The sequence below is a fragment of the Erpetoichthys calabaricus genome, chromosome 7, assembly GCF_900747795.2.
Source record: "Erpetoichthys calabaricus chromosome 7, fErpCal1.3, whole genome shotgun sequence".
Taxonomy (NCBI): Eukaryota; Metazoa; Chordata; class Cladistia; order Polypteriformes; family Polypteridae; genus Erpetoichthys; species Erpetoichthys calabaricus.
Window position 1 is genome coordinate 95,221,983 of NC_041400.2, and position 12,128 is coordinate 95,234,110.

Consider the following 12,128-nt stretch of genomic DNA (forward strand, 5'->3'; position numbering starts at 1 on the left):
ATTATTTTTTATAACTCATGGTGTGCTTCATCACATCCTCCTGTTAGATATTTTTCAGTAAGAGGCTGCAAATGAGACTTCTGGTTCATAACACGAGTACTAACTAACCTGGCACGCTCCCATAAACACAGCACAGATTTGAGCACTGAGAAAAGCGCTATATAAATGTAATGAATTATTATTATTATTAATATTTAACATGTAATGTAAGGGTTTAAAGGAGATCAATAGCGACATTGTAAATGTGCTATACTTTTATTAAATAACAATTATATGACCACCCTTGCCAGTGGTATGTAATAAAACTGACAGAACGTATCTTGATTTTTGCATCACCATAAACATGATTAATTGGCAGGTTAGCCAATGAATTTCCATAGAGTACCTACATTTGGTCTAAGCAAATATCACCTACACATTTAACTAAGGAATACATCTTGTTAAGAAAGTGATATTAATGGTCACAGTCTGTTGGTGTGCCAAGTTTGAAAAAGAATGAAATTAGCGTACCAGATTTGGATGGGGCAAAATTCACATGCACATCACAAAATGTGGAATATGAATTAATCTTGTAACTTGTATGAATAAGACTTTTATACACTTGCCAATACCTATTTTTGTAGAGTGTAACTGTACATAACATTAAATTGTTAAGCAGTATGTTCTATTTGCAGAAAATTATGAACAGTCCTACGCAATGGTATTTGGTGCACATGTAATACAGTATTACCTGGTGCAAACTTAAAGTATCTGGATAATATGCTAGAATATGTGGTGGGCATGAGACAGTAAGTGGTGTGCACCAGATTGTTTCCCCACCAAAAAAATTATACTATGTCCCTTCAGGGGCTCTGTGTTTGTCAATGCATAATATTTGTAAGCTTTTTCTTCCTTTTCTGATTTTACTGTAAAGGAAATCTCTCAGCTCAAACCCTTACACAAAGATTAACTAATTGCTCAATAAACCATTTACTGTGTAACCAGATTTCAGTGATGGGTTAATATCATATTATATTTTAGATTCAGCAAAATATAGAATTTATAAAACTTTCATGTTAACTTCTTGTGTGCAAAATAAAAAGTTAATTATAAATATGTAAATCAATTGAACAATTTCACTTTTTGCTTGCTGTAGTGTACCATTCAACTGTAGATAAAACTTATAAAGAAAATATACATATGGCAACAGACCCTTAAACTGCTTTGGCTGCTAGGGAGTGGCAAGTCTACTGTATTACTAATGACTAAAGCTGAAATTTCATTTAGGGGTTAAATCATTTATAAAATGAAACTATGAAAAATATAAAAGTTTAGAACTACCAGCACTTGCTTTTAAATAATATTCAGAGTATTTAACATTAAAATAATATGAAATACTAGATTTTTTGCTTTACAAACCTTCCAGTGCCAATATATGTATAAAGAAACAATGAAAAAATACTTCAATTTATTATAATTTTCTACTGTCAAGTATATAAATTTTCTAAATGCAAAAAAAGAAATAATTTAGACAGATATCATTTTAAAAGGTACAGCTGCATTTGTATAGTGCTGAAATCACAGCAGTAGAAATAAATGCAATTGTTTTAAAGAAAAACATTAAGTATATATGGAGCATATTTTTGTTTAAAATATTCATTCTCAAATATGAAATAATACGTCTTTTTATGTTTTCTTATTGATATAGTTTTAAAAGCGCTTGTATTAATCTGACACATACACTATATAAATTAAAGCTTGTGAAATCAGATTTTCTTTTATTTTGCCAAGATACAAAATATCTAAATGTGATATTTCTGAAAGATATAAATTAAACAACATAAATTAGAAAAACATTGACTCATTTGGAAAACTAAGATTCTCAGAAATATCCCCTTTTTACATAGGTCTTTTGTTGTTAAAGTCTGAACCGCAAGTAAACTTGTAGATTTATGTGATGTGCCTTACACTCTTCCGATTCCTTTGGATAGATAAATGGATTCCATTCTGAATGCATATATGATCAATCACTTTGGAAGAAAGAACCATTTGTTCACTGTAAAAGCAAGAAGACAGATGTTATTAAAATTATTATTGGAAAATTACTAACAAATACCTAGGTAGTTAGTTAGTAGACATATTTAGAAGAGAACACAGAAAATGAATGGCTTGCTATGGACTCCCAGTTTTTTGGAGCTTTCTTCAATAGCTGCACTGTTGCAAAGTACCACCTCAGGAATATGTTTGTGTTTTTAAAATTAAAAAAAATATTATTGCGAACTACTTTCAAGTGAATGTCTCCATTTACTTTCAAATCTGCTCAGACTAATGTAGTGTAATTTAACACAGAATAATATAAATACCATATGATATGATATGATATAATATGATATTAATACATGAACTCAAACAAATTATTTTGTTTGCATACCATGAGTGCAAAGTAGTAGAATAAAAGAAATAACTGAACATTCTTTAGTTTTTCAGGACTAAATAAAATATAGCATGATTTTGACTGAATATATTTGAGGGAAAAATCTTTAGTTTTTATAAAAAAAAATAATTTACAGGTTCTACCTTTTGTATGTTTTTGATGACACTTGACTATATCTAATGTATATTTGATTTGTATTTTGTTTCAGAATCTGTAGACTTGTTTCCAGACCACCAATATCTACAGGTTTTTATAACATATCACAAAACAAATCTCTTCTATCTGGACTCCCACAACCCACCTTTTTTCATTTCAAAAAGATCCATGTGGAATTTAGTAGAAGTGTACAGTAAGTGTCCTATTTAGTGCACTGAAATGTGTTTACACTTTCACTTATTCACTGATGTTTTGCACTGATTTTTCCTCAAGTGTCATAAAGAGCATCCTTTGACAACCTAGGTCACTTTAAAAGCTAAACAAGATGGATGAAGTGAAAACCTAAACACACTACTGAATTTGACAGCTGGAGGTAGAAATCAATAATGGTTTCTTCTTGTTTGTTTTTTAGTGGATGTCTCAACCCAGGGGGCATAGAGTAAGCTAAAAGTTTCCAAACAAAGGGAGAGAAAGCAGAAACAAAGAGCAATTGGTTGCATTAAATGTCAAAGTGCAAAATGTGGGAGGTTCTTGGGAAATCAGAGATCTCCTGATTAGCCCTTTGGACCCCAAGAAAAGCTCAAAATCTAAATAGTGGGGGGGTTCCCCAAAAATGCATTTAAAAACTTGCTATGGTGTCATAAACCTCCAATTTCACATTACTGGGCTAGTGATAAATTAGCCTTAAATGTGCATTTATAAGAAGGTACATGTTAGGGAGTTTCCTTTTACTTTAGCCTGCTCTACCCTTAAAATGTGGTGTTTCTGCCTTCTGTGCTCTTAAATCATGAAAGCAGCAGCGCTGCTCTGTGGTAGGTTGGTGTTAACAATGCTTCATTTAGCCTACTTCTGCTCCAAAGAAATAAAAGAAAACAATGTTCTCTTCTCATTTGTTTTGATTTACTTAAAAAAAATCAAATAAAACAATGAAAATGTTGCAAACAAATTTCAGCCAAATGTTTCAAAGCTGTTGAGACGAGCATCACCACCACCACGGCAACTCAGTTGGCACACTCTGTTGTCTTGCACACTGTGTTGGATGTTCTGCATGATTCTGGTAAGAAGCTCAAGATGGCATGGCTTCTATTTGCAGATTGCGCATTTGTGTATGCTATGATTAGTCTAGTTAAGACATTCATATAATAAATGGCAGCATTTTACATAGCAAACTGAATATTCCAAAGCATCAGATTAAGATGTACAGTATGTGTTCAACCAACAATGGAGCACTAATCAGACCTTCTGATTACCACAGGGTGTTTTGCACACTGTCAAAAGCTGATGAGACACCAGGATTGATGAGAACTGAGCAAAGGGAAACAACTTGAGGAGCAGCAAGACAATGTTACTTAAAGTAATTTTAGCATAATGATCTCTATAGAAATTCCACTACATTAAAAAATGAGGTGTTAGTGGTGTAATATGCATTTTAGGGTTTTTGACAGAAATTGCATAAAGGAAGCCTTTCTGAGTATGAGACATCTGTTGGAGAGATTTCAGAATGGAGTCCAGTAAAATGGAGGGCATTGTGTTATGTAAAATATCAATTTGAAATATCTGAGTCATATATGGGAGATAAAGACAAAAGAGAGAAAAATGTTCTGAATTGTCCTTAAAATTTAGCACCCTTGTACAGACACAAGTAGCAAAGACATGGATGACGTAGGATGAGTAGCACGGTTTACTAGAGCTAAATGAAGAAAAGAACAATGAAAATTATTTGTGAGAGGAAAGACAATAAGAGAGGGGAAAGTAAACAGGATAGATTGAATAAAATGAACATTTACAAAATACTGCCCATGAACATACCAAGTCTCTGCACATCTTAAAAAAATGTGAACAAATTCTAATAAAATCACCTCAACCATTGTTTTCCAGTTTCATTGATAGTATATGTTTTTAATAAAATATACTATTTTACAGCAAAGTCAAAAACGTTCAATAAAATTAAAATTGCTGGACTTTGAAGACAGTTTATGTTATTATTTTGACTCCCCCAGCCCATAAGAGTTTCAAGGTGCACACAGGTGTTATAACCTACCTTCTTCAGAAATAGAATCTGCTTCCTCATACTCTTTGCTCTAGGAAAAAAGTAAAAATAACATATTTACACATGGAATAAATCTAACGAGTTTTGGTATGATACTTGGTTATTTGTATTTAACCAGAGAAAAAAAAACTGAAATGTGGAGAAGGTAAAAACTCCTCACAGACAGGGCAAGGTTGGGGATAAAACTTAGAAGTTGCTAGATGGCAATTGTAATCACTGTGCCATCCTAGAAAGGAAAATGAAATTACATTCTGGTGGGGCTGAAGCCTCTCCTGGCAGTGCTTGGCAGTACATTTCAGGAGCCACTCATATACATACCAACACTCACATGTGGCCAATTAATTATTACCAATTAACCTGTCATGCATGTTTTAAGCCTATGGATTGTGGGCCTCTCAAGCAGAAGACAGGCTTGTCTATCTGATATCTTATGTTTTACGCACCTTGACAAAATGGAAAAAAACAAATAAGAGCTTAGATTTTTGGTTAACTCACTGCAGCTCTCAATCCTTCTTACAGCGCCGGCCCCATCAGGCAGCAAGCTATTAGTTGTCAGAAAAAGGGGTGAGCACGACTGCTCTGGTAGATTGCCGCACAGTTGAAAATGTGGCATGGGCTGCAATTTTCTGTCGTGAGACAAGATCAGTGACTGCGGTCGGCAAATCTGATATGCCCAACAGCTTTAGGGATGCAGGAGAAAAACTGTACTTCTGAGAGAAAAGGTAAAATTTTGTAATGTCAACTACAAAGTTTTATACTTATAGAAACAGGGCAAATATGAGGTTAAATGAATGCACATTCATATAAAACCAAAATGAATCTAATATTGGGAATTGAACAGGTAATCTAAAACAGGAGTATGAGCTGTAACACAATTGAAGACCAATACTAAATTTGGACAAATGGCTCATTACAGAGGGGTCAGCTTAGGTACTAAAGACGGAAGAATAATAGCAATACTTGTCTTAGATTTACAGATGCCCTGCTATAAGACGTTGTTGGCTCATTGCCTATGTTATAATTTGCATGAGAAGAAGCCTTCCAAGCCAGCATATCTTAAAATTTTTCATCCATCGATTTTTTTTCCCAGGATACTGTTGATATTTAAAGCTCTAAAAGTCTGAAAGGTACTGCTTTCAAGTAGAGTGTATAGTAATGTGTGCCTCAAATCTATAATTTTTGTGTGGGAAAACAACATAATTAGGGTATGCCTCATTATACAGAGAAAAAAATGTTAAAAAGGTAAATACTATGACACTGCAAAAAATGACATCTTTATGGGTGACTGAGCCCTGTGACAGAGTAGTGCCCTGTCCAGAGCTGCCTTGATAGACTTTGACCTCCTGCCACCTTAAACTAAATTAAGTAGTTTGAAAATATTGTTCTATTAAAATTCTCAGCTGTGGGTTAGGCAATTTTTTATTGTCTTATAAGGCAACTTTTTACAAAATACAAAATTGCAAACATGCAATAGTAAATGATTAAATATGTTTTTAAAAGTAAATATTTTTCCTAGGATCTTTATATAAATGTTTTTTCCTACCTTTCACAAAAGCAAAAAAGAGTTTAAATGATAAGAAAATATCAGTTTCAAGGAAAGTTTTAATTTTACATAAGATGTTTTCTTACAGACAAATGCTAACCCTGGTTCACATTTTACCCATATATTTCACACAAATTATATGGAAACAATGAGATCTATATGCAAATTTAGTTTAAAAACATGCACATTACACTGTAAAGCAGGTCAGAAACATTAAGGCTGAATGTGCCTACCTGCTTACCTTATAAAAATGAATGACAGAAGCATAAGGTAACAAATATACTTTGTGCAGCAAATGGAAATACCCATTTCTAATTTGAATTTATTAATGACTAGGGGGCTCTGCCCCCTGCTCGCTTCGCTCGCCAACCCCTGGCGTTGGGACATGAGAAAGAGTCAGATGTATGAATTAGATATAGAATAGTGTGCAGCTTTGGATGATGCCCATAGAAATAACAAATAGAGTGTTTGTCATATATTAATGTTTTATTGGAATATTTCTTTGTATACAACATTAGTAGTAAAGATGGTGTCTTGTCCTTGAATGAGTCTTCCTTGGCATGGATTATTTATAATTTTAACTTTAACGTCAGATGAACGGCGAACACGTGAGAAGGCAACATAAAGTTGTCCATGTCCAAAAACGGGTTCAGAGAGGTAGATGCCAACCTTGTCCATGGTTTGTCCTTGTGATTTGTTGATGGTCATGGCAAATGCAGGTTTAATGGGGAACTGTCGGCGTTTCAATGTAAAAGGTAATTCTAGCTCAGAACTTGTAAGGTCAATTCTAGGAATGAGAACAGTATTGTTAGCATGTGATCCTGTAAGAACTGTCGCTTGAATAACATTGCGTTTCATGGTGTTGACGACTAACCGTGTGCCATTGCATAAACCCTGTTTTGTGTTAAGGTTTCTTAATAGCATGATTATTGTTCCGTTTTTAAGGGCAAGGTTGTGTTGTGGTAATCCGGCAGGGTTAATAGTGTTCAAATATTCTAAGGGGAAATTTATATGTTCATTGTCGTCATCAGAGTCAACTTTGTCTGAGCTTAGAAAGATCTGTGTCTCTCCAGGAAGTAATGAAATGACTTGGTTATTAATGTGATTAACATTAATATTTTTTGGACATAATATAGTGCGTTGTGTTAACAGGGGTATTTGGTCTAATGTGATTGCTGTTCCAAATATCTCTTTTACTAAGTCGTCTGAGATAAAGGATTGTGGAATGGAAATAATATCTGGGTGAAGTCCATCTGTATTTGTGAGTGTACCATTTCCCAGTTGTATTAGCCAACTGTTATATTCTGGATCTGGACATCGCATGTTTTGTACCAACTGTATTGTTTTAAAGCAATGCCAATTGTCTGCGTATTTTAAGGTGGACTGAACAATAGCTGAGCGCATGGCATGTGGAACAATAGCTAAGCATTGTCTAAAATCTCCTCCTAATAAAAGAACTTTTCCTCCAAAGGGAATATTATTATTCATCAACGTTTGTAGAAGTTTATCAATGGTGTTGAGTAAGTGACTGGATGCCATTGTACATTCATCAATAATTATCAGTTTTGCAAGACGGATGTCTCGGGCATTGCTACTGTGAATGTTCATAGTGGATACTGATGTCTCTGTGATTGGGACCGGTATTTTGAATATTGAGTGACATGTACGACCATTTATTAACAGATTTGCTGCCACTCCGGAGGATCGCAGTCACTGTTAATATGTTTCCTTTTCTGCAGTTGAACGGTTAATAGTGCTTTATTGTAAGGAGATCCACCTATGCTGACACCTATGCTGTCTAGTGTGAAGGTGTTGACGTTCACTTTAGAATATGTGGCTTTGGGTGTCACTTCTTATGGATGTGTGTGTGTGGGGGGGGGGGGGGGGGGGGGGGGGGGTGAGGATTGTTGTTGCGCGAGCGTCTTCTTTCTTTTTGTGTTCCTGTGTCTTGTTTGAATCCCCCTCTTTGTGTGTGTCCCGTCCGTTGCTTGTAGGGTCTGTGGGGTGGGCTTCGCTCGCCAACCCCTGGTGTTGGGAATGACAAAGAGCGTGATGTATGAATGAGATATAGAATAGTGTGACGGTGTAGATGATGCAAATAGAAATCAAACAATAAAGTGTGTGGCACAGTGTAAAGGTTTATTTGAAAATTTCTTTGTACACGCCGTTTAAGTGTAAAAGGTAATTCCAGCTCAGAACTTGTAAGGTCATTTAAGATGGTTATTGTTGTGATCAGAGTCAAGTTTGTCAGAGCTTAGAAAGAGTTGTGTCTTTCCAGGAAGTAATGGAATGACTTGGGTATTTATGTTTTCCACATTAATATTTTTTGGACATAATATAGTGCGTTGTGTTAAAAGGGGCATTTGGTCTAATGAGATTGCTGTTCCAAATGTCTCTGTAACTAAGTCGTCGCAGATAAAGGCTTGAGGAATTGTAATAATATGTGGCTGAAGTCCATCTGTATTGGTGAGTGTACCATCTCTCAGTTGTAATAAGCAATTGTTATGATCTGGTTCTGGACATCGTATCTTTTTTACTAACTGTATCTTTTGAAAGTAATGCCAATTGTCTGCGTATTTTAAGGTGCACTGAACAATAGCTGAGTGCATGGCATCTGGAAGAATAGCTAATCACTGTCTAAAATCTCCTCCTCATAAAAGTACCTTTCCTCCAAATCTAATATTATTATTCATAAACGTTTGTAGAAGTTTATGAATGGTGTTGAGTAAGTGACTTCATGTCATTGAACATTCATCAATAAACAACATTTTTTCAAGACGGATGTCACGTGCAGTGCCACCGTTAATGTTCATAGTGGATACCGATTTGTAGGATCTAATGCAGTTGATAAAGATTTAACTTTCAGGTACATCGTCAGTTATAAGCTTCTGTAGATATTCAGTATATGAATGTAAAGAAGGCAGTCTAATTTGACCCTTTTGACAACAACGTGTAAATGTATAACTTGTATTGCCAGTTGTTTCTTCAGGGAAGTGAACTGAATGACAATGATTGCAAATGACATTCATTAATCCGAATGAATTTTCCTGGTGTATGTTTTGCTTGTGCCGTTTGAGAGGCGCGTTGTTGCATGTGTAGTATTTGGGACGTGTTGTTTTGGAGCTGTAATCGATTTGCCTGTGCTGTGTGAGAAGCCCGTTGTAGCCTTCGGTGCCATTAACGTATGTCTGAGACGGGAGGTGTTTCGTTTTGAATCCGTGCTTGTTGCGATGCAACACTTTGATTGATAGATTGCGTAATGTGGATCTAGGATGTAGATTTGTGCATATTTGCGTTGTTGATTTGTTTCAGGGTGCACTGTTCCAATGCGATGCAGTATTTGTGCACATATGCGAAAGCAGTATGGTCCATTGCCTTTTGGTGGCCTGATATTTACTCCGGTATATGGAAAAGCAAATGAACTATTGTAGGATCTAATGCAGTTCATAAAGTTTTTACTTTTAGGTACATCGTTAGTTAGAAGCTTTAGTTGAGCTTTGCGTTTTTGGAGTCGAGACATTTTTTCTTATGGATGTGTGGGGGGGATCGTTGTTGCGCGAGCGTTTTGTTTCTTTTTGTGTTCCTGTGTCTTGTTTGAATCCCCCTCTTTGTGTGTGTCCCGTCCCTTGCTTGTAGGGTCTGTGGGGTGGTTTTGTGTTCTTTTTTTTGGTCTTCCATGGGCTTGTTGAATCCCCCTCTTGGTGTGTGTCCCGTCCCGTCCCGTGCCTGTAGGGTGGGGGGTGGGGGGGGTATGGTCGTGCCTTGCTATTGGGCGCTCGTCTGTTCTTTTTTTTTTGGTGTGTTTAGTTTCGTGTGCAATGTGTTTCGTGCTTTCCCCTCGTTTGAGTACTCTTTTATGTGCCTTTTCCTTATTTTGGTGCTTGTTGAGCCTCATTTTTGTGACTCCTTTCTGTATGTGCTCACTCCTGTTTTCTGTGCTCGTCGGACTCTTTTTGCGCCTGCGTCTCTCGCGGCCCCTCATCCGCCTCTCTCCCCCTCTTTGTGTGTCCCGTCCCTTGCTTGTAGGGTCTGTGGGGTGGTTTTGTGTTCTTTTTTTTGGTCTTCCATGGGCTTGTTGAATCCCCCTCTTGGTGTGTGTCCCGTCCCGTCCCGTGCCTGTAGGGTGGCGGGGGTATGGTCGTGCCTTGCTATTGTGCGCTCGTCTGTTCTTTTTTTTTTGGTGTGTTTAGTTTCGTGTGCAATGTGTTTCGTGCTTTCCCCTCGTTTGAGTGCTCTTTAATGTTTTTTTTCCTTATTTTGGTGCTTGTTGAGCCTCATTTTTGTGACTCCTTTCTGTATGTGCTCACTCCTGTTTTCTGTGCTCTTGTCGGACTCTTTTTGCGCCTGCGTCTCTCGCGGACCCTCATCCGCCTCTCTCGCCCTCTTTTGTCCGCCTTTCTCGGGTCCTCAGCCGACTCTCGCGGACTGTTTGTTGCGCCGGCGCAGTACGTCTTTTTGCAGCTACGGCCCATGGCCGGATGTGCCTGCGTCCATCATCCGGTTTAGCATTCTCGGTTAGTAATATGGATATAAAAGTAACTGATTCATGTGTACACTTGTACATGTGTCATTCATTACCTCCAGTCTAGAGCACTTAATGTCTGCTTACCTGCCTTTTGCTAAGAAGTAATCCAAAACATTTTACCAGTAGTTCAAAAGCTACCCAATCCTAACATTCACTGGTTGCCTCTCCTTCATATCAAACAATCAAACCACTGTGATTGCTTGGTGACATTTAGAAACCAGAAAAACTATTCCTGGCAGGGGCTATGCCTGCCTGTGATGGTACATCACTTAAACCAATGTTCTCAAATAACTGGCTTTTTTGTTATGTTTTCTGACATGTATTGTGTCTAACCTAGATTTTGTAATATGTAGAATTCAATTCTTATAATAGTTTTGCATAAAACTATATATACAGTAATGTAGTTATATTTTTGCATCTTTTTCCAACACCATTTAATTTTTTGCAGTTGCTCCCATGGAGTGGTCATTACAACGCTGCTAAGTCTAACGTCAAAGTCTCCACTTGCTGCAGGGACATCGAACTGTTGGCCGTAAGTTTGCATCCCTATTACTTGTCCAGAGAGTTTGGACACGTCATTGTTGTCATCGTGTACATCCCTCCTCGGGCGGACGTGGAGACAGCGAGTGACATCATCCATTCTGCTGTTGCTAAGTTACAAACGCAGCACCCTGAGGCTCTTGTGCTAATCGCTGGGGACTTTAACCATGTGACGCTGGACAAAACATTACCTGCCTTCTCCCAGTATGTGGACTGTAACACCCGGGGAAATAAGACTATTGATTTACTGTATGCAAACGTTAAAGACGCATACAGCGCCACCCTGCTGCCTGCGCTTGGGAAAGCAGATCATAACCTGGTTCTGCTTCAGCCTCACTACAAACCAAAAGTGAGGGTCCTACCTGCAACCACAAGATCATTCAGGAAGTGGACCCCGGAGGCAGAGAAGGCTCTGAGAGAATGTTATGGAACTACAGACTGGAATATCCTGCAGGGATCACATAGTGAGAACATTTAGGAAGTTGCTGACTGCACTACTGACTACATCAACTTTGTTATGGACATTGTAGTTCCAGTAAGAACTGTACGCTGCTATGCTAACAACAAGCCATGGATTACAAGTGACATCAAGGGCCTTTTGAACCAGAAGAAAAGGGCTTTCAAAGGCGGTGATCAGCATGAGCTCAAGCGCGTGCAGAAGGAACTCCAAGTCCAGCTCAGGGCGGCGAAGGAGCAGTACAGGAGAAAGCTGGAGCAGACGTTGCAGAATAACAGCATGAAGGAAGTGTGGGATGGGATGAAGATCATCACTGGCTGCAGCTCGAAGTGGGGTACCACCATCGAGAGAGACGTGAAGAGAGCAAACCAAATGAACAACTTCTTTAACAGGTTTGACCACCCTAACCCACTCTCACTCTCACCTCGGAGTACTGCACCCTCC

At 37.6% G+C, this 12,128-nt stretch overlaps 1 protein-coding gene across 2 annotated transcripts in view; it reads right to left on the bottom strand.

Annotated features, from left to right (window-relative positions):
- Nucleotides 1-1,726: 1,726 nt before the first annotated feature.
- Nucleotides 1,727-12,128, bottom strand: part of ppa2 (inorganic pyrophosphatase 2) — a 144,262-nt gene continuing 133,860 nt past the window's right edge. For both annotated transcript variants that reach the window (XM_028805185.2, XM_028805184.2), the window contains 2 exons: nucleotides 4,611-4,650; nucleotides 1,727-2,035 (listed from right to left, as the gene is read on the bottom strand). In XM_028805185.2, coding sequence (XP_028661018.1) covers nucleotides 2,007-2,035; nucleotides 4,611-4,650 — 69 coding nt within the window. In that variant the 3' untranslated portion in view covers nucleotides 1,727-2,006. The remainder of the gene's footprint in view (nucleotides 2,036-4,610; nucleotides 4,651-12,128) is intronic.